Raw genomic sequence first — 27027 nt, 5'->3', positions numbered from 1 at the left:
TGTTATGGAGAAGGAAACTGTGGCAGTGGGAAATGTGCCAAAATCCCCCAGATTGTTTACATACAGAATAATAACTTCTGAAGAAGAAAAGCCTTCTGAAATGATTAAATTAAGCATAAGGCCTAATTCATTGTCATCATCTGGTGCGTAAGATATGTAAATATAGAGCAAACTCTCTGCTGGTTTATAATAATACAAGCAGCACTGGAAGTTTACCTCTGGGACTGTCAGGGCTGTGTAAGCCCACACTGCTCAGGCTGCCTCCTTAGGCAGTGCAAACATCAATACACAGCTTTTTGGCACATCTCTCCAGCTTTGGATAAGACTACATACACACAACAGTAAGAGCACCTCCAGTAGTCAACAGCAGCCTTGTCAACACACTCCTGAGATCATCTTAGACAGCCTGAACACTCCAGGATGGAGCCAGAGCAGAGGGCTGCTCATCACAGCCACTGGCACCACAGGCACCAGTGTTTAACCCAGATCTGTGTCCCTGTGGTGTCTGACACCGTGTGGCTTGCTGGAGACTGACACTGTTCACTCCTTACAGCAGGGGAAGCACAATGAATTGCATTTCTCTAAAATAACCCCTGAACTTGATGGTGCCAAGGAGTAAACTGAGCAAATCATGATTCGTAAGTACACAGAATGTGATCTTTTGGCAACCTCTTGATGCTACAAGAAAATGAAAGAAAGAGAAGCAGGCAAGGAGAAAACAGAGAGGATGACCAAGTAAACAATTTTTAACTGTGTCTTCATGGAAGGAAGAAGAGCACAAAATTGAAATACTCTTTCCATGTCACTATCTTTGGCGAGGGAAACTAAGTTTCCCAAGACAACCAGCTGGAAATATCTGTGTGAAAAAATAGTGCAGAACATCACACACTTGATCTGAACCAACTCCCTAATGCAGACAGACACCACTCACCACCTCCAGTGTGATTAGGCTGTAGTCAAGTTCTAGACCAATCTCTGAAAAATCTCACCAACTCAAAGCATCCCTGCAGGTGGTTGTCCAAGCAAACAATGCACAGAACTTGCTTACAAATAGCTTTCAGTCTCTTCTGAAAATCTTGTTAGTCCAAAAAACAAGAAAAAAAAAAAAGAAAAAAAAAAGGAAAAAAAAGCAGCTATTCAGCAGCACAGATAAAATCCTGTGGACTCTCTAGTGTGTAACTTTAACACCCACTGCTGCACATAAACTTTGGTTCCCTACCAGTTATTTCCCTTAATAGCTTAACATATTTCCCATAATAGATACAACAGCAATTCTTTTCCCCAAAGTTTTACCATCCTAACTTACCTTTTTCCCCTTCCATGGTAGTTTTCACATTTTGCTGAACAGACTGAATGAGTTTTCCCTAACAACACCCTTTCATAATGGTTCAATAAGCTAATGAAAAACCTTTCCCTAATGAAGCATCACCCTGAGCCTTGTGAGATGAGATGGCTCCTGCAGGTAGGCTGGAAAGCTTCTTATCAAATCAACTCTCAGACCAATTAGGAGGTCTCAGACAGTGAATTACAAGAGCTGTCCCTGCTGCCTAGGCTACCCAACCATTTCACAACATTATGCAGCTGCTTTCTGTTCTGTTTACTGTGCATTGCCAAGTTTTTTTCTGTGAAATGTCTAGAAGTCAAATGCAGATTCCATCTAACTGGCTCATACTGCTTTAGCCATGAGAGTGGTTTGAGTACAAAAGTAATAATTTCTGCTGTCAGATAGAGAGACAGGTGACTGAAAATGTGAACCAAGAACTTCATCATGCCAGCTGACAGGAAAATGTCCTGGATCCCAGAGAGGGTGACATTCCCTGGAGAGGGTCAGAGTCCTCCCACTGACTGATCCCATCTGGTTCATCATGAACAGCTATTTCATCCATGTCCCCAGTTTGGTTTTGTGTTTTTGTCTGGTTTTTTTTCTTCTCCAAATGGACATCTAGCATAGGATTCCCAGACTAGTAATGTTCTCCAAAAAGACTGTCTTGTTTGGTAAACCATCTTTTCAAAGGAGGAGTATTGAAACATTGTAATTTACTACCAGAGAGCAAAAAGAAACAAGTATCTACTAAATATTATGTATTTAATCTATATCGTTTTTTTAAACTTGTCCCAGATTTGTTTTAAAAAACAATTTTGCCCTCTGCATCAGTCTATTTTTAAACAGACAGAATACCATCAGATAATAGCCCTCAAACACCTGGTCTGTTTTGGGATGTTTTGGTTTCGTTTTATTTTTGAAGTAATGTGACAGTGGTTCACAGATTCAGTGAGAGCTACTGTAATTATAGAGCACATTAAATTGTCACACAAATTAAAAGTGAGCCTTAAGAACAGTAGAGAGCACAGTGGCATCAATACAATGCAAGAATAGATATGGAAATATTTTTAAAACCCAACATAACAATAGAATTATCTTACAGTATGTTTTAGTTCTAAGCTTACAGGAACATGACAGGTTGCTTGTGAACAGCAAAAAACCAAGCATACTAATAGTATTAATTTTCTTACTATAATTAAGAAAGACTTCACCTTTAAGGAAAAAAAAATTCAACCACCTTCACTTTGATTGTAAAATCTGTGCACCAGAGATTTAAGAAAAGTATTTTCTTAAGAATAAGATTAGGATAAAATCTGATAAATTACTTGAAAACAAAACAAGAAAAGCAGTTCCCAAGGCAAAAACAGGGACAGGAAGACATTTTTGAAAACAAAAGGAGAAAATCTTTAAAGAAAATCGCTGAGCAGATTTCAAGATTTTATTTGAAGTCATTGGGTGTCTCAATTAAGAAGATAAACAAGTTTGATGATGCAACTGTATAGTTTTCTCATAGTTGTTTTGATCCTCATGCTAGAGGAGCCCTTCAAAGTAAAAGTGAGGCCTCTAAGCAAAGAGAAGAACCTGTCACAATGCATATTCCAGCTCTAAGAGGCTCTGTTAAGCTTCTGATCTAAATATTCTTTAGTACCAGGCATACTGCATGCAATGTGTGGCTAAGCATTTTCATATATGCTTTTTCACTCTGGTAAATTTTCTCTTTAAATATTTCTTTTTAATCTGCACCATTTGCAAAAAAAAATCCAAAGCTTTGGCTGAAGTTTTACCCATAAAAGAGAATCTACCCTTAGCAAATCCTGTTCCTCAAAGGTCTTCATTATCATCAATATTATTGAGATTACCTGACAACTTCAGCAAAGCCACAGACCATTACTTTGACTTGAAAGAAATGTAGACTAATTTTGAGTATATTTTCATTACACAAAATTTAAATTGGCCAGTTCCTCAGTTTTATTCTTTCCTTTTATCAAACCTGCAATAAAGGACACTAAAAATGATTCAGCAAAGGAAGTGGCATCTTCAGATAAAAGAACAGAGACTGCCCAGGGTTGTGAAGGCCTCTGCACTGTTATTTCATGATCAGGATTTCAGTCTTTACATTTTAAACCCTACTAATTACATCTGGATAAAAAGACAAGCAGAGCTGCTGCCAAAGAGGGTCTGAGCCTGCAAATGCACAGCTTGCTCTACCTGCAGGAATAAAGAGAAAGGAGATGGCCAAGTGGCAGCTCTGTGACACTTGTTTGTGCATCCTCCTGCTGGCACAGCAAGTCTTTGTTTGCTCTGCAATTCCCTGCTTTGCTGGGGTGGGAGCAGGTGGCTGGAGCACACCTCAATGTGACAAGGACCTTCTGCTGTTGTCACAGGCAGCAACCACAGAGCCTTGGTCAGAAGAGCCTCAGGCAGCCCAAATCCAGAGACTTTCCAAAGGAACACACACGAGTTGTGGAGCAGCAACAAACCCAGTGTCCAAGGGGTGCCTCATTCTAAAAATCATACACTTCACTCTCTGGTGGACAGGAGAAGAGATCTCAGCAGCAGCTGTGCATGTTAGCAGGGGTTTTAAATCAGTGTAAGGAGATCTAAAACCTCAGTTCCATCATCTGGCTGCAAGTTCAATAATTTACAGACAGTGGGAATCAGAGGTGAGCAGGAGCTGTACACAGCTAAAGGAAAGGGACTGAAGAGGGGTACTTAGTCAATACAACAATTTTTGTGCCTGTATATTTTTCCAACCTTTGTGAGATGACAGGAAAAAAAGTTGCTACAGCACAAAACAGGAGCATTTTGGTTGGTATTTAGTGTAAAGGGAAGTAAACAGATAATTGGTTCCCCCCGCCACTTGCTGCTGTCTACAGGTGGCAAAGAGCGAAGAACACGAGTGACCAGAGCTCAGCACCGCTCCCCTGTCCTGATGCTCTACCACAAAAACCTAAAGCACACGTTTGACCAGAGCCCAGCACTGCTCCCCTGTCCTGATGCTCTTCCACAAAAACCTAAAGCACACAATCAACCAGAGATCAGCACTGCTCCCCTGTCCTGATGCTCTTCCACAAAAACCAAAAGCACACAATCAACCAGAGATCAGCACTGCTCCCCTGTCCTGATGCTCTTCCACAAAAACCTAAGTGGGCTGTGCAGGACTACCACAAAAATATTCCCATGGCAACCAGGATAACAAGGGTAGTTTAAAAGCTGTTACACTGACTCTTTCACTCCAACTCATTCAACAGAGGGAATGTAGCACTACTGCTGTACAAAACCATGCCACTGGAAATGTTTTTGTTTACAAGGCATGAACAGACATTTACCATGGGCTGATTACTTTAATTGAGTTTCACTGTGACACACTGTGTAAGTTAAAAATTAACCATAACACTGTGTTCAGAATCCACTGTGCTTTACAGAAAAGCAGTGGTTAATTTTTGCCGTTTGTATAAACATACTTGAAACATTCAAACATTATTCAGCAGTTTGTTATCAGAGAATCATCCTTAGGAAATGCCTATGATTTTGTCTCTGCATTTTGTATATCATTCAAATTGCATGCTACACACCTTAACATGATGGTTAAACAGACATCTAGTATATATATAAGTAAATAGTGGAAATTAAAAGCCATATGAAAAGCAGATGGACAAAATCACATTTTGTAACAGATCATAAGTAATTGTTTGTGGTTTGGCAGGAGATACTGCTGGATCCATGGATGTGTGCACATTCTTCCTGCTCTGAGGAGACCACAAATGGCACAGGAGCTGTCACTCCATACCTCCCTATGCTAAGGGACCAAAATGCAACTGTTGATATGACAAAGGCACAGGGGAAAAAAAAAAATCTACTGCCCATGCACAATTTATTTGGCACATGTATTTTGGAACAAAATGCACAGGGGAGAGATTCACTGTGGGCAGGCACAGAGGTTTTCTAGCCCAGGCTGGGTTAAAACCAGCTGATTTCACACAAGTGCAAGAAGGCTCCAGGGCCCCAGTGCTGTCTGTCCATTCTGCCAGGCTGTTCAGGCTCTCAAACCCACACCTGTGCTGAAAGGGGAGCTAGAAACTTCCTATCCACCCAGCTGGTTTTTCCTTTATGCCTCCACCTGTGCTGAACAAAAGGCAGCCAAGGATTGAAATGAATCCCATGTGACCGAGGGCTGCTACCTAACACCCCTGCACTGGGTGCAGAGGATGCTGAGTGCTTCTGCCTCGCCTGTCCAAAAGATCCAGGGGTACTGGAAAACACTGCACAGGTTCAGGGGATGCCAGGACTGGACAGTGGAAGAACCAGAGAAATAAAACGTAAATCTATAAAATGAAATTGAATTTTTTAAAAAAATTATTAAAATGAACAACAGTAGTAAAAATGAATGGTAATGGATATAAACGATAATTTAAAAATTAAAAATTTTGGAATAAAATAATAAAAATATAAAAGAATTAAATAAAATAAATTATAATATAAGAATAAAAGAATAATAATAAAAGAATAAAATAAAAATAATATTTTCAAAATAATGGAAATAATAATAATAATAGAAATAAATAATGATATAAATAAATAATAATAGAAATAAATAATAATAGAAATAAATAATAATAAAAATAAATAATAATAAAAATAAATAATATTATAAATAAATAATATTATAGATAAATAATTATATAAATAAATAATAGTTGACATAATTAATAAAAATAATTAATAATGTAAATTAACAATAAAAATGAATAATAATAAAACCAAATATAAAGTAAATTATACAATAAAAATAAGATAAAAATAATTAAAATAACAGTACAATTGCCATTATTAATAGTTTATAATAACAATACAATTCTGCATGCACCACACGGCACTCCGCCCGAACGATGGGGCTGCGCTCCGCCGGTTTCACCGGCCCGGGCGGGGGTCGCGCATCCCTCCCCGCTCTGCCCCGTGCCCTCCGCCGCCCCCGCACCCACCTGAGATGCCGCCCCCGACCACGACCACGTCGCATCTCTCGGCCATGGCGCTCCGGGGCTCGCTGCTCCCGCGGCGGCTCCGGCCGGGCTGTGCCGGTCCCGCCCCGCGCTGGCACCGCCCCCGCTGCGGGACCCGGCCGGAACGGGGCTGCTGCTGAGGCCGGGCCCCGAGGCACGGCCCTGCCGGGGATCCCTGCTGGGTGTCCCTGCTGCCTCCCTCACGGCACGGGCAGGGAGCTGGGCCCTGGTGCAGCAGCGCGGCTGCCAAGCTCGGCTGTGTTGGAATCCATCCTGCAGCCGCCCTGGGCCTGTGGCTGCCGAGGACTCAGGTGTGCCCTCAGAGTGTCCACTGTGTCCTGTGGCTCCTGCAGGCCGGCCTCCGAGCACAGAGAGGAGTGTGACCCCCAGGAGGCTGGCAGCCCCATAGGGCAAGGATTGGCTCGTCCAGAAGCCACAGTGTCATCAAATCCAATCCCTACACACCCAGGGGTACTGGAAAAAATTGCACAGATTCCAGAGATGTCAGGACTGGACAGTGGAAGAACCAGAAAAATAAAATGTAAATCTATAAAATAAAATTGGATTTTTAAAATATATGTTAAAATGGGCCTTCCACTTCTCAGGTTTCTAGCAGTGGTGGCACCAGGAGAAGAGGTTTTGGGGATGCTCAAAGCATGGAAATAAGTTTGGTCTGGTGTACCTGTAGGGATCCCATCCCGCAGTCATGTCAGTCGTACCTGACCTCCCACACCCGGCAGGTTCAAGGCAGAAGATTCCCAACTCCAGGACATTCTCTGAGCCAAAGTTCCCAGCTCCAGGACATGCTGAAGCCAAAGACACTTGCTCAGTTTCTGTCATTCTCCATGTCCTGGAGCTGTACATTGCAAAAAGCAGAGAGTCTGGAGAGGGCTCCCTGTCCCTCTTCCATGATGCCGCAAGTGAGAGTTTGTGGGGTTCAGAGATGGAAATCCGTGATGGAAGTCACAAATACTGACTGCAATGAGTACAGTCCTGCATTTTTAGGCAAAATAGGAGGGAAGAAAATTAAAGGGACAGGAAATAGAACAAAACTGAAATACATATTCTTACTCTGATTGAAAGAATCTGTCTGATTAAATCAAACTCCAAGGCCTCTTTATCCTGAGAGAGACACAATTATCAAATTATCAGAAATAATGGTTGCAGAGACATTTAAAATCCCATATGAAACACTGAAAATTGGGGAAGGCTATTCCAAAAGCAGAAATGGGTAATTTTATGGACTCTTGTCAAGCGTAGCTATGGTTATATTTTATGTATTTAATGCCAGGTGCCACAACTTCTTAATGTTCCCAATATATAACACTTATTCCTGGGATTCTTCTGGTTCCTATTTTTCTCTTGGGTCTCTAAGAATCAATATCTTTTAATTTATTTTTTAATAGGTGTGTTTGAAACAGAAGGCTGTGTTGCCTGCATTTGAGGGTATGTGGTGCACGTCCTATGAAGGTCCATGGAAGAGTTGGAGGGCACAAAGCCCTCAAAAGGCTCCTGTTAAGACACAACAGAGCAAACGTCTGTGTCATTAAGTCTGTTTCTGTATGTTCATGGACACATTATATAATCCTGCTAGTGAATAAATCCAGCACTGTCTAGAGCCGGCCAAACTTCTCCCAAAGCCAGGTTGGTGTTTTTTCCCTCCTCTCTCCTGCAGTAAGTCTGGTTCAAAGGTTCTTTTTTTCATCTCAGTAGCTTCTGCTTCTGAAGTGTTTACACCATATGTGATGGTAACCCCAGCCAGTACAAAAGCTAGAACACCATGGTACACTTAAACAGGTTCTGTGTTCCCCTCTTTGCTTTTCTCTTTGCAGTGTTGTGATGCTTGTCAAGCACTTTAGGATCCTCAAATATTGGGATACACCTCTGCTGATCCTAATTTTATATACAGATCCCAGTCCAAAAGTGTCTGTCTTCAACAGGTATGAGCATAATGGTGTACAGAACATTAATAAAGCCTCTCTGATAGCATAAAGTTTTTTGGGGTTTTTTTTGGTATGGAATCCTCACATCTAATCACATTAGGATTCAGTTCCTGGTTTTTATGGTTCCATTACTTCTCTCATCCCCTGTAGTTCTAACTAATTAAATAGATAAAGTGTGTTCTAACTGGATTTTGGCACTTTATCCTTTGAATGCATCATGTTAAAAGCAGAGCAAACTTTCTGTGAAAACACAGCAGCTGAGAGCCTCCACGTTTTCTCACCTCAGACTAGAGCTTGTCTGAGATAAAATATATTGTTTTCATAAATTTTCTTAGGCTCTCTGACACTGTGGCAATGAAATGGCACAATAGCTGTGCTGTCTGGTAGAAAGTGTACTGACAGCCAGGGACTAAATTTTGAGGACTTAGTGGAAAGTTGATGGAGTAGGGGTCACAGCCAAAGATCTCCACATTTACAAAGTGTAAGAGGTAGAATTTAGGCACATTATTCATTACTGACTGGTCAGTGGCTGGTAAGACCACCATGCAGCTTTTTAAATTACACATCCTCTCAGTTTCTATTCCTTGAATAGTAGTGCATTTAAAAAAAAACTAGTTTTTTGTTGTTTATGTGTTACAGTTTTTCTTCAACACATTCAGAGGGAAAGTCTTTTCTTCAGGACAAGCTGAAGAAGAGACATCTCTGAAATTTCCTGCTGGCAAGTAAATGGATATTAACATTACCTTCAGTCAAAGCATCAGAACAGATTCCTCTGTTACCTGCAGACTATATTAGCACCTGCTTCAGGTGCAGGGGTGTGATTGAAACCAGGAATTCTTCTAAATTCCTGGTCTGAATGCAAAATCCCACTGTGCCATGTCCCTGTAAGTGATTCCTGGGTGTTCATCCTCCTCCCACCCTTTTCCATCCCTGTCCTGACATAACCTGAGCATGCTCTGAGCCTTGGTGATTTCAGGCCCCCAGTGAATCTGGTGCTTGCACTTCATCCCTGGTGGAGAATCCCTCAGAGGAGGGGTGAGCATGGATTGACACCTCCCTCATGGCAACCAAGCCATGCTGTTCTCCTGCTTAGTGCCTTTGTGCTAAGGTTGCAGAAGACAGGCAGATTTAAATATGTTGCTAAACATATATTTTACACAGTTTCAAGTTTCCCTCATGCAATCAGTGCAGAAATTGTGAAAGCATGCCAGTGCTTTTGAAATACTGCACAATTAAACGAGCATAAGCTGCATGCCAGGCTTTCCACTAGGGAAAAACTGCTGCAAGGTGTCTCAGCAGGTTGTCTGCTCTGTCCCTGCACTCTACAGTGGCATCAGCCATGACTGAAATGTATCTTGATTAGCAGTGAGTGCTAACTGGAGAAGTAAATATTAATAGCCAAGAGTTTTAATCCACCATACACAGTCTGACATTCACCTAGAGCTAATAAGCAAAAATTGAATATTTTATCAATCAGATTGCGTTCAAAGTAGGATTGATCATTAAATGTAAAACCTACAAGATTAGGCCTGTTAGTAGAAGCAATGAGTGAATGTAAACATTCACATTCTGAGCACACACAGAGCCACAGCACAAGAGCAGAGCAAGGCTCTGACCACCCTGGTGCAGCCAGGCCTGAAGTTCCCTGGGGATGGGGGCAAGGATCATGGGGACCCCCAAGGGAGGGTGACAGCCCAGGCCTGTACCACCCCCAGGCAGGAGCAGCTCCCAAAATTAGGTCCCTACTGATGCCATAATTGTTTAATACAAGTGCAAAGGTTTTAGAACAAAATAATTTTAGCTTTCTTGTTATTATCATCTGTCTGTGGATTTAAGGATCTTCCTGGTCCAAAGGGTATAGAGGCAGCCTCCCATTCAGTGGAGGGAGGCAATGTAGGCTCTAAGACAACAAGGAGTCAGTCACATGTGCCCTCATTAGATCTCACAGAGAAGCCATTCATCAAGACTGCTTGTGTAATGAAACCCCAAGAAGGAGTGGAAGAAAACTGATGTGATGTCTCAAAGCATTGCAGATATCCTACTTCATAGTCTGTGGTTTCTTTTCCATCTGTTTATCCTAATGAGCCCACTTTTGGAAATCTGTGACTGGTGTAACCACCATTCTGATGGAAGGATTAAAAACGGTAATGGTAATCATACAAATATGTGCATACTTACCTTAAACTAACATAAATTAATTCCCCAAAGTCAAGCTCATCCTTGCACTGCAGCTAATTTCTTCCTGATGATTAGCTACAGTTCAGGCTGATCCAATTTCCTATTGCTTCTCTTTTTTTGCAAAATTTTGCTCCAAAAGAGCTCCATTTTCAGATTTGTGGTGGTGTTCACTATTGTTATTAGCATGAATATGTGCATGCAGAGGTGCTTGGCACTGCCATGGCATCTGTGATGTGGACTTGTGCCAGTTTCTAAAGACACTTTGCATTTGTTCATGGGCAATGTCAGTTCCTGCCATGCAGAATTCCTGGGGAATGATCCACAGGTCACCCATACAGGCAAGGATAATGACAGAATGGAAAACAAGGTTTTATGTAGATGTAAAGGAGTTAGAAAAATTAAAGTACCTTAGAAATTACCATATTGCTGCTTTAGACAGAGACAAACTTAAGGACAGACTTAATCAAACAGTGTTGCTCAAAAATAATCAGAGTTTTTAAAGTAGTGACCAGAAGACATGTTCTGAATGAAAGCCAACAGTCCTTGCTATGTAATACCTATTATTTTACTGACCCTTGTTTAAAATCTGTTTGAGCTCAATTCTTTTTCTTGAACTAGATGAGCAAAACCTGAAGATGCAAGGCAGATGAGAACAGTGAAATTCCATCTCCTACCTCTAAACAGACAATGTCCTGCGCAAATGCACTGGCATGCCTCAGAATACATGAGGAAATGGAACACTTTCATCCCTTTAACAAAAAAAAAATCTACCATGTCCTTCACCAATAACCTAATCTGAAGAATTCCTGAAGAGACAAGTTATGCATCTTGCTCATGCCAAATGTTTTCTTGTGAATAATGGCTGGTGACATTTTATTTTCTCTTGATCATGATGGTCCTTCTGCTTTGCATCTATGGAAGTCACAGCACACTGTTTCCATCTGTCACTTGAAAGATGGCCCCCTTCCAGTCTGTCCACCACCAGCCTTCATTATTAATTCATTGCTGATTTATTTCACCTTTATGGGAGTCAAAAGAAGCTCCTAGGTTTGCATTGCTCTGGCTCCTCATTCTCTTTATCTTCCCCACCATGTTTCTTCTGCCTCACTCCCTAATTTTTAGCTGTGACAAAATAGCCCATCATCAGTAGCAAACCTCATGTTATCCTGAAGGAAAACAACATACAGGAAGATATTCCAGAATCTCCTACAGTGCAAACTTAGGAGAGAATTAAAGTAATGAACAACAGGACACAGGCTACCGTGTATTGATAAGGAGGTTATTGTGCAGGTATTAGGTGCTACAATCTGTGTACCTGGCAATTCTCCTGTGAACAGTGGGGGGATGTTGTTCCCTGCACATTTCCACAGTCCAAGATGGCCCTGTATAAACTGGAATGGCTTCAGTGAAAAGCTCTGAAAATAATTAATAGATTAGGAAATATGCTTGCTAGTGAAAAATCAAAATTTAAAGAGGAGAAGATAAAGATGTTATTGTTTGTACAGTGGGATTAATTTCATTTTATGCTGCTTATCTGCACTGGCTCTCAAGATCCCTTCTCTGGGCCATGGGAGGAACAGGTAGTTCTAGACTGATTTATGCTGTACTAGAGCAGTTAATCAAGACAGGCAGGACCAGTTTCCTCCTGAGATTCCTGGTTCTCTCAAAGGATACTTAATTGACCTGGCCTGAATAAACTTTGAGATGATTAGAACCAGTGAACTCAGTCCTACCCCAGGTACAAGCTTGGGGAGCAAAGAGCTACTCATACCATTCTCCAGTGAAGGTGACAGAAGTGTATCCTATACTTCTGTCCTAGGAGAAAGGGAGAAACCAACACAAAGCTTCCCTGGAAACTTACCACTAGATTTATTTTGTACAGACCATAGGATCGTTGCTCCTGAGAAGCAGCAGGAGGCTGTGAGCTCAAGATGACCTGGCTCCTCGCTCCTCCAGGAATGTTGGGACTGCCTTGCAAAGGTGTGTGTGGTCCTGCTCATCCTCAGTGCCCCCAGTGCCCTGGGACAAAGCTGCAACACCTTCCTGGATGGGCACAAAGGACCCTTTGGCATGGGAGGGCTGGAGCCTTGCACCTTTTTAATGTCACTGCACAGATTTTATGCAGCCACAGACACAAGCAGCTGTGTGCTGGACCAGAATCAAGCTTTTATCTTATAATTGCCCTTTGCACTCTGTGTTTTCTAAATACTCAAAATCCCAGCATTGCCAAGTGCTGATTTTAATCCAAATCTTTCCATGCTAAATCTTCTGAGGTCAGGTCTTGATCCCATTCTCTGAGGTTTGGTTTAGATTTTCCATCACATGTTATATTTTTTATTCTGTATACAGTTTTCATTCTTTTCAGGCCTAAACTTCGTCCAAAATATTTAATTATACTATAAATTCCAAAGTCCAGCTCCTCATCAAATTTTCCTTGCATACTTCTTCCTTTAAGTCATATCCATAAACACAGACCTCCTCTAAACAATTTTAAAATTGTATATGTATCCTCTTACTAGATGTACCATACTTTAAAATTCATAGAATCTGGATGTGACAATAAGCAGGTCTTTTCATATTCATGCTATTTTTAGTCTCTCAAAGTATTTAGGGCTAACTTTGCTTATTGTCTTCCATTTTATAGGTGTGTCCTTTTAGGGTGTTTGGTTATTTTGATAAGCTAAACTTGCAAAGAGGCTTTGTTTATACTAGCACTTCTGTGTTGGGCAGCTAGGGTCACACATAAGTCTCTTTGTTTTCTGCAAAATGAGGCTGCTGTATTCATTTTATGTTTACACATCTCCTGTTGAAGCCAATCTTCTAGTATCAGTGTAATAAAAATGAGTTTGGATACATCAGAATTTTAACTACTGTCCATACAGACACTGAACAATAGTTTTCAAATTGAAATATTCAATCTTCTTTCACATTTCTTGTGATCAGTATTTTGGTTTCATGAGGTAGCCAGCATGTAGTTAGTGTTACTGTGGCTTGTATTTTACAAATAGCAGATTTTATAGGAGGTGATCAGTACTAAACAGGGTATCTTAAAGTGCTGCTACTTTACAGATATGATCAAGAAGCCAAACAGTATCAGGGCCCCTTGTCCCATTCCTCAGCTCAAGGATGTATAGTTTCTTGTTGTTGCTGGTGACTGCATTGAATGGAATTACCAGGGCCAAGGGCATGTTTGACTATTTTACCTAAAGATCTCACCTGGTCTTGGCTCTATCTTCATGAACTAGATCCTTGAACCAGAATATCACCTAGAATCCAGAATATAATCTAGAATCTAGAATATCACCTAGGACCTATAATATCAACTATCTAGGTTGCAATGTGAAAACAAAAGTTTGTCATGTTCAAATACCTGATCCTACTGTCCTCAGGTTTGTGAGTAGGATTGCAGAGATCCTCCATCTTCTGGCAATTTGCATTTTGTGACAGATGAAAAAAAACCAACCAACCAAACAAACAAAAAAAAAAAAAAACTAACTAGAAAAAAAAAAAACAAACCAGCAAATCAAGGTGAGCCTTCTGCATTTCCTCTGATGGGATCTAAGTCTTGGTCCTGAGGCAGTGTGTGCATTTTTCCGATTGACTCCTTTCTGCATGGAGAGGCCATGGCTTTCCCTCATTCCTGTCTAGGGAATGGTTGATACCTGATGGGGATGTGTCAGGTATTTGTAGATCTATGTGTGCAGGCACTCAGCAGTAGGGTACTCTGCAGGGCTATTTCCATCCACTTTCCTAGTTCAGACACTGTTTTATTTTAAATCTTAGAATTGTAGAATATCCTGAGTTGGAAAGGACCCACGAGGGTCATCAAAGTCCAGCTCCTGGCCCTGCAAAAAAAAGCCCCAAGAATCCCACCATGTGCCTGAGAGCATTGTCTAATATTCCATCAAAACTCCAGATGATGCCCTGGGATCAAACCATGCACTGATTTGGGTCTGTGCTCTTTTTGAAATCTTGCCTGCTTCCCTAACATCCTTTTGGTCTGTTTTGCTTCGCATTATTTACTTCTGATTCCACATTATTGGTGTTTTCTCCTTTTGTTGTGTGAGCCTGAACTCCTTCAGTCTTTGCTCCCATTCCCTGTATGTATCTGCAACTGCAGTGGTTGGGAAAACTGCTGTGGCATTTTGCTGATCCATACTGCTCCTTACTGCTCTTGCACTTGTGGTTTGTTCAGCTGAGGGGTGATTCATCCACTATGTTTCCACCAGTTTGGAGATAAGTCACAAAATAAGTTTCATTGTTACCCAGACTTTGTAGTCTTGCAGACTGTGGTAGGAGGGGCTGGTTTGTCTGCTGCTTCTGCCACATATTTTTGCTTGACATGTTGCAGATCACTGATGCATTTTGCAATCTCGTTCTGGTGATGTCAAGGGTCAGTGGAGTGATTTTTGCTGCTGTCAGGGACTGCTTTCTGAAAGCCTCTGTTAAGGTTTTTATTGCTATTCTAAAACAATTGGGTGTGGAAAAAAACCTGTTTTGCTTTTCAGGTATGATTTTAAATGAAAAGAACCTTAACGTGTGCAAACAGACAGACATTTGTCTAAGTCACAGTGCTTTCTGGAACTGGTACCTGTTCAAAAATACCTGGACAAAGGTACAAGAAATACCTCATCTGGTAACTCTTTTGACAATTAAATATGACTTTTAATCTACGTCAGTCAAGTGAAGCAATTGAAGCAGTTCTGTCAGTCAAGTCCTCTGAATTCACAGTCATAAGTGCCTTTGCACTGAGGTAAGATTTTAATAAACCAAGTGTATTTGCATACTTTCATACCTGAAGAATGTGTATAGACAACACCAGAAAGAGTTGGCCTTTTGAATTAGTTAGTGATTTCAAATACCTTGAGTTCATTAGAAAAGTCAACATTTCACCTGGGATTGACCGGCCAATGAAAATAGTAGACATAAGCAAAGTAAACACACTATGATTAATTATCAAATATATTTGGTATTTTGTATTTCTGAAAAAAAAACCCTGACATTTTCATATGAGGCTCTGGGATTGTACATTATATAACCATGAGGCTTGCTTAATGAAGGAGGGTATTCTGAAATGAGATACTTTGATGTGCCTGTATCTTTTAAACCAAAATAGCCACATCCCCATGACCACTGGCCTTTGTTGCATTATGAGACATCATTCCCTTGAGAAGCAGGTATAGCTTTCCCCCTGAACCAGGGGTTGCACAGCATGGAATAGCACAGCTCCTGGAGGTCACTATGCATGAAACCCTCTTCTAGGTTCAGCACCTCTACAAACTGTGTTGCAGAGCTGGGCTGGTCAGTAGTGCCTGTATTTACTCAGGCTGGTGAAAAGGTCAGAGATAAATTGACCTTTAAACCCATGCAGGCCTCATATGAGCTCTGTGTTGGTGGAGAGCCATGCCTGAAACCACAACTCCTTCCAGGGAACTCTGTTCTACCTAAAAGTTTGGCTTTTCTCACCCAAGTTATTGTCTGGAGTTTTCCGTAGCTGGTTTCCCTTTGTGCAATTCTTTGTAAACTGCAACCATGCCTTCTAAAGTGGATTGTGAAAATTTGTTGTCTAGTTGTCATCTAGTGGTGATATGGCAGTGCTGCTGAGCCTGCACTGTGGTTTGCTGCTCCTGAGGAGGAGGTGGCAGATGTGCAAGACTTTGGCAGTGAACAGCACACGGGGTGGTGGAAGTAAAGTTCATTTATGAAAGACTTTATGGTGACAGGAGCACAAATGCTGTCACCTCTACAGGTGCTGTAGAGCAGTGCAGGTAGTGACATTTAATTGATCCAGATGTGGAATATTGTCATGACAACTGTTCAGTATTGATTGATTTCATCTTTAGGAATAGCTCTAATTTGTCTTCCCTCCCCTATGAAAAGCATTGATGAATACAGCCTATGCAAGGTGTTCTGGGCCCCAAATGAGAGTTGACCAACAACTGCAGAAAAGGACATGGCACCTGTGAATAGGACATGCTCTAATAATGCCAGGCACAGGGAGGTGGAATTTAAGGTCCCTTCCAACCCAAACCATTCTATGATCCTACAGACCCAGAATAATCTTGCAGGCAAGCAGTAAATCTTATTTGGCCAGAGCCAAATCCCTTTTGGATTTGAGGACTTTCTTAAACTTGGGAACATTGGAACCTGTTTCTGAGATTTATATTTTAACATGGCAATATGCATTCATGATAATTCTTCCCCCCCAAATGACCAAGTCTAGATAATCATAGAATCATTTAGGTTGAAAATGACCTCTTATGATCATCAAGTCCACCTGTTTATATGCTGTAATAGACAGGAACTGTATAATTCCTATAAAAGAGTTTCTAACATTCATAGCCTGCCTTCATCATTCCACCAGCTGTAAAGTGCATCCTGAACAAGGACCTGATAATGGTGTTGCTTGTTGGTCACCAAATATTCTCATTCTGAATTCTGAAGGCTCCAGCCCTGGCCAGGGGAAATCTCCACTCCTGCCCCTGGCACAGAGAGCACTGCCCATGGGTCAGGGGAGGTGATCCCCCAGGAGAGATGCCTGAGCTCTGGGGGAAAGTCACCATCACTGCTGTCTTCAAAAGGGGCAGCAAGAAACACCCAGGAAACCACAAGCCCATCAGCTTCACCTTCATCCCCAGGAAGGTGATAGAAGAACTCATCCTGGATGTCATCCCTAAGCCTGAGGAGTCATTATGGATCAGTAAAAGGTGAAGCTGCCCAGAACTCTCCTGAATTGGGATTTCAGAGCTACAGTGCTTTAGCAGGGGCACACACCCAGGGAAACACCTTTGGCTCTTTGCCTTCAGCAGAGACTCCAGTCACCCCCTCAGGGCTGCCCTGGGGGTGTAGCTCCCTGTGCCTGTTCTCTATGGAACCAGCATTTGCCTATTTTTTCTTTTTTTTTTAATTTTTAGTTCTATGCTCACCACTACCTTCTCCCCTAAAACATTTTCTCTTGGACTGTTTTTTGAGGTTTCAAAACAACTTTTCCCCTGCTTTTTACAGCTTCACAGCTATAAAGCCTAAGCCTGTTATGGTCTGGACACTGTACTTCAGACCAGTGGCACAGCTGCTTAGAATCATCTCTCCTGGAAAGAAGAAGTGGAGGGAAAAGGAGTAAAAGCACAAATAGAGAGGCATCTTCAACACCATGGGTTCAATCTGTCTCAGATCTACAGCCACCTGCAGCAGCACTGAGAGTTCATGCTCACAGCTGCAAGCTAGAGATAGATTTTCTCTGGCCAAAGAACAGGCAGAAAAACTAGGGTACCTGAGCCTACACTTTAGTGTGCCAAATGTTGCCCTGGCTGTGAAACAAATTCACAGTATATTTACTTTTTCTAAATACTGTAGCTCTGCTGTCTTTTTAGCTCAGTTTTGGTGGCAGCTTGCAAGTGATTCTCTTTTTCTGCTTCCCAACCAGAGTCCTTTTGATGTAATTTTTCTGCAGCAGCCCCTCCACCAAGGACACAAAACTTGAGCTCCTCAGCTTAGTTTAGTGGCACAATTGTTTTAACCCTCTCCTTGGAGGTCATGCATCATGAGCTTACCCAAAAGAAAGATATTGTGACAAAATGGTCATGATGCACTGTTACACACAAGGGCATGGAAAGAAACCTGAGGAGATCATTTAATTAACTGCACCATCTGGAGGCAGGATTGGCTATACCTAAACATTTATCTAAGCTTCTTAAAGGCACTTAAGGATGTGTTTTAACAGCCACCTACTGTATTTCTATGTTTTCGGTGCAAGAATATTTCTTTTATTATGGATACTGTGAGTTTAATCCCTGCAGCTGCTTGTGTTAATATTTTCAACAGATTTTTCCCTTATCCTTCTCTTCTCTAGACTGTACAGCCCAATTCCTTAAATTCTTTCTTGCAGGCAATGTTTTCCTGCCCTCTGATTATTTGAATTTCTCTTCTCTTTACTTTCTCCAGTTAGTGAACATCTTTTTTGAGTTTGAAATGATCCCACTAATCTAGTTGAAACATCACTAACACTGAATAAAGCGGAAGGGTTGCTTCAGGTACCTCACAATGCTGCCTAGTATTGCATTTAGCTTTCACATAACAACATAATGTTGACTTATGCTCTGCTGTGACCCACCATAATCCCCATATCTCCTTCTGGAGAAGGTTTCTATTTGTACTGCTGATTATTCTTTCCTGCCTCACTGCATCTTTCAGGTTTCCCTTCTGTTTGCTTTAGGCAGTGGCTTCCCTTTGTCAGGATTGCTTTGAATACTAATTTGTGTTTGCAGCCCTCCTGCTAAATGCCACATGCAAATACAAAAGGCATCCTCTCTGTTCCATCATCTCAGTCAGCAGAGGAAATGTGAAGGGCCTGAACTGAGGCAATCTCACACTTGGACAGTGTTTGTGAATAGCTACTCGTGGTAGGTGCTCTAGGTGTTACCTCTCAGAAGATCCATCTAGACCATGTTTCCTCACCTTATTTGTGAGGATATCAGCAGAAAGACTACATTAACAGCATCTCTGTGGTTCCCATTGATCCCCACAGCTGCTGTATGGCTGTACATGGATCTGGGTTCTTTGAGTTTAAAATTCTCCCTTTTTTTCTGTACTGTATTTTGATCTGCATCTGTGGTTTCTGCTATAAGGTGTCTAATTTCCTGTTATAGAGCACAAGCATTTGGTCAGAACAATCAGTCTAGAAGGCTACTCAGCTCACCCAGAGATATACACTGAATGTCTGCTCAGGTGAGTTGGCTGTAGGCTCAGTTGTTTCACCTGGATCTTCTCCACCTGCAGTAGGAAGTCAAACACAGGCCTGATTCTGGGCCCCTTCATTCAAGAGCCACATCCTGCCTGCTAAATTCTGTGTAACACACAGAATAAAATGCTGTCTTCAGGATGTTCTAGTAAAATTTTGCTGAACATTTTTAGAGTGTAGAAGAAAGCCAGAGAAAGGATAATATTTACAGTGCAAGTTGGAGTAATGCTGCAGCACTGGAATTTGTTATTGCTGATCTCAATAGATGTTTACAGTGGTGGGTAGTGACCTGTAACGTGAAAGGGGTAGTGAATCTTCCTAACTGAGCTAAGAGATCATCTTAAATTACTAATGTTGCTTACAGGTACTGTAATTAGTCATTATCCTTTAAAAAAAAACAAGGGGCTGGGGAGAAAAGTAGAGTAGTAACAGAATGAGAAGCAACACTGTTAAATTTGTTTCCCTTGTAACTGGATTTCCTTTCAAAATATCTTCTCTTAGGTACATGAGGAGGAGTTCAGGATGCTGTTGTAAGAGATCACAAAATAGTGAAGAACTTTTTGGCACAGATACAGTTTCAGCTGACAAAGTCTTTTCTGGGAAACATGTCTATAAATAATTTTCTTTTTCATGGATCTTCACAAGCATTAGGGTGTTGGGGGGTGGCAGTGTGCATTTCTTGCACAAGTAGAGAAAAAGATGAGGAACTTATGAGAATCCAACTGAAACAACTAAAAAACAAAAAAGAAAAGTAGCATCTCCTGATCACTCTGTGATATCCATGCAAGATCCTCACTGTCCCACAGCTGCCAGCAGGATGCCCTCAGTGTAAAGTTGCTTCCATGTAAGTTTGCTGTCCCAAACATCTGTTTACCCCAGGAAATCCTTGAGTGTGAAAACATGGTAGGCAAAATTTGAGGTTGTGTCATGACTTTCTGTGAGTAGGGTGTGATGTTGCTGGCAGCTTCATGTGTAAGAAAAGTGGAATGCAATGATTTGGCCTTTTCATATTTTGCAGATTTAAGGACCATTCCTGTTCCCTGCTGCAGTCTGGAGCTTTCCCCTGATGCTACCAAGGGCATTCTCATTCTTCATCCTCCTAAACTGACACAGGCCCTGCCTGTGATGCCTGCTAACATTTTTACAGTGTGAAACAAATGGGCCTTTACAAGCCTGGCTTTGTTAGACAAAATTTGACTAATTGCAGTCCCCAGCTGATTTGGGGTTTGCTGTTAGCACAGAGCTTTCTTCCACTCATACCTGCTACTGCTCTCCAGCAAGCCAGATCTCACAGAAAGGATGGAGGAATTAGGATCCACACACTTTGCAGCTGATTCCCTATGCTGAGCAGAAATCCTGCCCTCCTGTCCCAATCACAGAGTCTGTCCTCCCTGTCCCAAAGCCCAGTGCAGCCTTTTCCAGCCATCCAGTGGAATGTGCTGGGTTCATCTGCTGTACTGTGCTCCCATGCACACAACACCTCCAATCTCATTTTTTAGCTTGTGAAGAGCCTGGCTATTAACCTGAGCTGTGAAAATCAAATTATTTCTGCTTTTTCTCCTTGCAGGGCTGGCCCAGGCCAGATGTGTCCAGCAGGAAAAGCAGTGGTAAGTGAGCTCCACCTAAAGGCTTATCCTCAGCTCTCTCCCAGAAAGGAAGGAGGGATTCACAGGGATTTCATCATGCCTGAGCCTCACGCTGTGCTCCACCTCCAGGGGAAAGTGGAGGTTACTCAGCAAAATCTAGGAGCAGTAAGTAATGTCTTTTGCCTCCATTGCAGCCAGGTGTGCTGCTGACCTAGCATCATTTTGTGTCTATCACTTTTTATTTTATTATTTTCAAGGTCATTCATTCAGTTATTTTGTCTGACAGCCATGGCACTATCGAGGCTTAAATGCATAAAAATATATTAATGAATATGTAAAAGTAGAGTAGTGCCTGTCTCTGTATGTTTCTCTTTTATAACTCATCAAAAGACTGCAATATAAATAATTTCCAAAAGAGCTGTGAGTATCCAAGTCAAGGCTAAAAACTACAGCTTTTTGCATCTCACAGCAAACACCATCTCATCTTCTCTATGTGTGTGTGTGTGTGCACATACATATCATATTCCTGTATGTATCATTACAGTTTAAAGGGAAAATATCACAACATTGTGTGCTGAAATTCATGGTGCCTGCAGATGAAAAGCCACAATTAACACATATGTTTCCCCCTTGAGGCTGTTTCCAAGCAGGGGAATACAGATGAAGAGTGTTGAACTACCTGCTCCTCATTGTTCAAGCCCTTCCTTAAAGGAGGAATCTGATATAAACAAAGAAACAGCACAGGAGAAATCAGGGAGCACGGGGATGGCTTTTCCCAGTGCAGGGACTCTCTTGTGCATCAAAGGGAATGAAATATGTGAGGCAGTAGCAACTCTAGTCCCTGGAGTGGCAATATTTGAACATATGTAGCTCATATAAGATTAGAATTTCTGTAAAGTTTGCACAGCCTTGCTGCAGCAGGTCACACTTCCAGTTACTGGGAGTGTTTGGGCGGTGTGGAGATGGCTCTGACATCAGCAGGGTGATTGTCCCCACATGTTAAGAGGTGCAGGGAAGGTGAGGAGGAGAAAGGTAGGCAAGAGGGGTGAGGAAAATGAATATAACTGAGTTTTCCTCAGTTATGAGCAGCTGACTTGTGAATATCTGCTGCTGAGGGATGCCAATATCCTGAGCAGGTTCTTTGCAGGAATGGATCCTTCCCTCCTTGCCTCCCCCCTCAGCCTCAGGCAGGAGGCTTTGCTGGCCAGGCTTTGCTCTCACTGAAGTTGCTGATTGTTCCTTTTCTCTGTGAATGAAAGCAGAGTTAAGTCAATATTGAGCACCCTTGAAAAATCCCACTCCGAATTAATTTAGTGTTTGTTCAATTGAGTATTAATGGTGGGATTTCTTTGGCGAAAGAAAATTCTTTATTGTCTTTTCATCGAAGTCTACAATATGGTGCCTTAGTTCCCCCAAGCATCCTCTGCTGTGTTTCATCTTCTGATGTATTTTTGCCCACAGTTACAGTCTGTAGAACTACCTTGTTAAATATTTTTCCAGATTTGAGAAATGGCATGATTTCTAAACACCACAAAACAATTTTGTTGAAGTTCCAATAATATCTTTGTCAGTGCTCTAAAGGAGAACTAAACAAGAGTTGGGAAAATTTGCATTTAAAAAAAATCATACCCATAAAAAGCATAGATGGGAAGAGTAAACATAGACATGCAGTTTCACATGGGATCACCCTGATTCCTTTTCTACAAAACATTATGTCTGGAATGTTTATTTGGCTCCAAGAAGTGACCCCTGATGTGGCCACAGAGAGCTGAGGGATCTGGGAGGATTTGAGCACCAAGTGATGTTTCACTTCAGGAGGATGATGAGTGATTCAGGCCACCTGCTTGCTAAATTTTGTCCATCTTGCAAATAGTGGTGAAACACAGCTGCTTTCTAAGAGCACTGGAGAGGGTCTAGTAGGGGACTTTGCTCTTCTCCAGCTTTCAGAAGTGGTAGAGGGCTGTGAGGCTGAAGAGAGATTTCTGTGATATAGAGCCCTGTTCTGTATATGCATATGCACATATACATGTACATAGGAATATGGCACAAAGATCAAGAGTTAGTACTCCTAATAGTACCAAACTGCATCTTGGTAAAGCTATGGGGCTGATTGCTCTTGTATTTGAGTTCTGTAAAACCATTTTAAAGTCATTTTCAAAGAATAAAGACAAGTGAGCATGTAATTTCAACACTAAAATACTATTGGTGTAAGTTCTTCAAATCTAATTTCTAATTCACTTAGACACCTCCCTGGGATATTTTCAGCCTCACAGTTCTAGATAAAAGTCTCTCTGACCAGCAGAAGTTGTTTCTGCCTTTCCTACAGGGACTACCTGGGAATGTGCATCTGCAGAAAACTCAGCAAACTGAAGTGCAAAGAGCAGTTTAACATTTCTGCCAGGCTGGGAGCCTGTTTAGCTCACTCAGACTGCACTGCATCACTGACAGCTGCTCTGGTGATTCTGCCTCTTCACTTATGCACAGCTGCTGTGGGAAAACATGATCAAGACAGTGGAGACTCATCATAGACCCTTGTCCACTCAAATGAGGATTTTGATCCCCACCTGTTACAGACTGAAGATTTCAGGGTAGAGGATTCAGCTCCAAAAATTATTTTGGACGCAGAACAAGATCCAACAAATCAGAAGCTCTAGTTCGTAGGGTAGGGAGTTGGGGTAATTAATCCTGGCACACAACTTACTGCAGCTCCCCAGATTAATCTTTTTTATACAGTGATTGACTACAGTACAAAATATCAGTGTGAACCTCCATTATTTTTTATGTCTGAAAAACCTCAAAAGAATGGAAAATTATCAAGTCTTGAGATCCATGTAGAGCTTGGAATACCAATTGTGCATCTGAATGAATACAGCTGTAACTCAGGATTTGCTCTTTAATTCTTTCAAGAATAAAAGATCACATTAATATATGTAGATTAGCTGGGAATATGATTAACTCTTTTAATATTTCATGGGATGCAGTGCTGGTTAACATCTAAAGGAAGTATTAATTCTGACTCAGACAAATTATAGGTGTCCTTTTGTATCTTCATACATGTTTTTGATTCCTTGACCTTTTCTGAATGGTCTATTAGGGGAAAAAAAAAAAGACAGAGCAAAACACTTTGATTTATCAATCTTGGTGCAAGCCAGACAAGATTACTTATTCTCCTTAATGAACTCTAAATTTTCTTATCTTGATACACAAAGCATCTTTTCTGTATAGAACCACCATTTTTTGTGTTGGAACCATTTTCAGTGCATTAGACTGCTTGCTAACATAGTTTGCAGTTTGCTGGTGATTGGCCTCTCTCTTTTAAATAGAAATTATGACCCTTTCCTTGCAAAATAAAATGAATAGACTCACAATTTGGATTTCCAATAATCTTATTTGTACACAAGTTTGCAACACAGCAAACTTAACTGGGCTACTAATTTCCATCAACCTGTTGGACTTTTGTAAGAATATCAATCTTATTACCTGTTAGCCGTAAAGTAATTTATCTTAGAAGGCTGTCAGCTCCTTGCCTTTCAAATAATTACAGTCAAGGAAAGCAAGACACACCTTCCCTCTGCCTCCTTACACCAGGTTTTTTTAATGGCATTTGGATTTTTCAAAAAATATTTATGGCCCAAGTCCTAGAGAAAATGCTGTACTAAGCAGAACTGTGTTTTGTAGAAGGTTTAATCCTACTTCAGGTAATTTCTGTACAAAGCTGCTGTCACTAAAAATGTAGAATTATACACTTAAAAACACTCACCCACAGGAGGGAGCTCAGGAGCTTCTCTTTTTCTCACATCAGGGACGAAGATCTGAGTTTAGACACAGAGCAGCAGAGCATTGGAGTGCTCCTATGGGACAGTGATCTCTCCTCTTTTATTTCCCTCCTCTTTCACAAAGACATTCTGCCTGAGCTTCAGGACTTTGTGGTAGGTCTGAAAGGTTTGGTGAACAGGTTTAAGCTAAGGCTCACATGAAAGGCCACCACAAACTGTGGTGTACCATGGATGTCAGTGAGTTTTACCTCTCCTATTCTGCACGAGCCCTGTGACAGTAACTTACAAAAGCTCTGATAAAGGCCACTGAGAGACAGCCAGGGTCAGGAACTCTTGGCAAAATTCTTCAAGGTCAGCAGGCAAGGTGAGGTGTTTTCAGGGGGGTTATCTCCAAGAAAGCAGTGAATTATTCCATTTAATGATTCTTACAAAGGTTGAACCAGTATAGTGGCTTTGAAACTGAGAGCAAAATAATCATGGGCTCTTTTATTCTGGCAAATCACAGATTGTTTCTGATAGGCACAAACTGTGGGGGCATTGTAAGGCTTTTCTTACAAGCAAAGGACATCACCAAAGCTCTGGTGTTTGCCTCTGGTCTGCATGTGTGGGAAAATGATAAAAAGATAATGGTACAGACATTACAAGGTAAAATACAGCTCCTTCTCCCTGGACGGAACGTGGTCAGCATTCCCAAATTCCCACACAATCTGGGGGGACTAAACAGGGAGTGGAGTGGAGTGGAGTGGAGTGGAGTGGAGTGGAGTGGAGTGGAGTGGAGTGGAGTGGAGTGGAGTGGAGTGGAGTGGAGTGGAGTGGAGATGTTACAGCTGGGCTCTGTTGAAACCCTTGCAGCAGAGGAAACTTGGTGGTACTTTCTGATAAACCACACAGCATCTGAAAACTGAAGGAGCTAAAGATGTCCTGCTGTTGAATCAGCAAATGTGGTGAAACCCCTCTCCTTGGGTAAGAACTCTACTCTGTGCATATGGAATGATCTCGAGCTGGCTTTTACTGGGACTGGAGATTGTTAGGATATTGCTTTGAATTAATATATTGTTTGAATAGTCTTTGCAGTCAGATACCTGCAATCCTTGAACCTTAACCTGCCACTGTTTTATTAATAAGATATTATTCCATAAACTGTTAATGTGAGTTCTTCAGGGGTGCTGATAGTGGGTGAATGTGTGGAGACCTAGAAGGAGGTTTTTGTGTTTGGTGTGTGACCCTGAACAAGTCAGCCAAGCCATTCTCTGACAGAGCAGGACTGTTTCAGAAGAGTCTCTATAACAGGACACTGACAGACTGGTTGGCCCAAGGGTCTTGGCTTTCCTGGAGCACTGATAGATTAATCAAACATTAAGGGTTTGAGGAAATCCCCCCCTTTTCACAGACACCATGGCTGCAGTCAATCCAGCTGAAGCAGAACCCCAACACTGCTAGGACAGCTGACTTTCACAAGCCAAGTTCATTTCAGAAACTTAATCAAAAGAGGGGAGGGCATAGGCAGGTAACAGTCAGAAATCTGTATCACCTCATCCTGAGCAAGCCACAGGGTGATCACAGATCAACCAACCTTTCTATGGGAGAAGATGGTGCCTGAAGAGTGAGGTGCCATGAGAGGGAAAAGGGACAAAGCCTTCTCATTCAAATCCCAGCAAGAAGATTCTCCAGCAAAGAACAAGCCCCACATTATCTGGAAAGCTGGGCATTGTCCTCCCTGTTGTTCAATTTAAGAAGCACTTACACAGTAGTCTGACTTGAAAAATAGAGCTTTAGTATCCAGAGTGGTGTCTGACCAATAAATCAGGAAGTCAGCTCATCTCCAAGCACCATTTAGACTTTCTCACCATGAGCTAGATGCTGTAGTTTTTACCTGAAGCCTCATTTTTGTTTGCTTCAATACACCATCTGAATTTAACATAGATGACACTTGTGTGATTCATTCAGAACTGAGTTTCCTAAAATACTGATTAAAAAAGTAAAAAATAAAAGATAAATATGGATTTATAACTGACTTTGGGGAATTTGGTTATGATGAATAGCTTCACCTTTTCTTAAATGTTAGTATGAGGATTGTCTGACAAAGCCAAAAGAATTTGGAAGTTTATTTAATATCAAGTTGTAGATATTTACAACTGTTTTGTTTTGCCATTTATAAGTTCTGTTGTACTCCTTCCATGCATTTTTTGGACTCAACAGTTTAATTAGATAATGTTGAATTCACTTTGACATTTATGCTTGGCAACAACCCTTAAGGTCACAAGGTGATGATTTCATCAGAGGAACCAAGCAAAAGTGGAAGGAAGGGGTTGGGGGGAGAGGGGAAAAAGAGGTTTTGTTGAAATTTCTTTTGTGAGGCTGATTTGAGCAGTTACAGTTCTGGGTCTGTGTTAGTGAGGGGGGTGTGCGTATAAATACCAGCCAAGCTCTCCTCTCACTATAGATGCTCTCTTTTTTGCTAAATTGCCTCAGGCATGGTCTCT

At 41.5% G+C, this 27027-nt stretch overlaps 1 protein-coding gene across 2 annotated transcripts in view; it reads right to left on the bottom strand.

Moving 5' to 3' along the window:
- MAOB (monoamine oxidase B) overlaps positions 1–6489 on the bottom strand; it is a 50702-nt gene extending 44213 nt beyond the window's left edge. The window contains exon 1 of one of the 2 annotated variants that reach the window (XM_064407285.1): positions 6307–6489. In XM_064407285.1, coding sequence (XP_064263355.1) covers positions 6307–6352 — 46 coding nt within the window. In that variant the 5' untranslated portion in view covers positions 6353–6489. Of the gene's footprint in view, positions 1–1306; positions 1426–6306 lie in introns of those variants that run through there. The other variant, XM_064407282.1, reaches the window with a different exon arrangement.
- Positions 6490–27027: the final 20538 nt, after the last annotated feature.

Source organism: Passer domesticus, chromosome 2 (assembly GCF_036417665.1).
Source record: "Passer domesticus isolate bPasDom1 chromosome 2, bPasDom1.hap1, whole genome shotgun sequence".
Classification (NCBI taxonomy): domain Eukaryota; kingdom Metazoa; phylum Chordata; class Aves; order Passeriformes; family Passeridae; genus Passer; species Passer domesticus.
The sequence above is the reverse complement of the archived record's forward strand: the minus strand, read 5'-3'. Positions and strand labels throughout refer to the sequence as shown.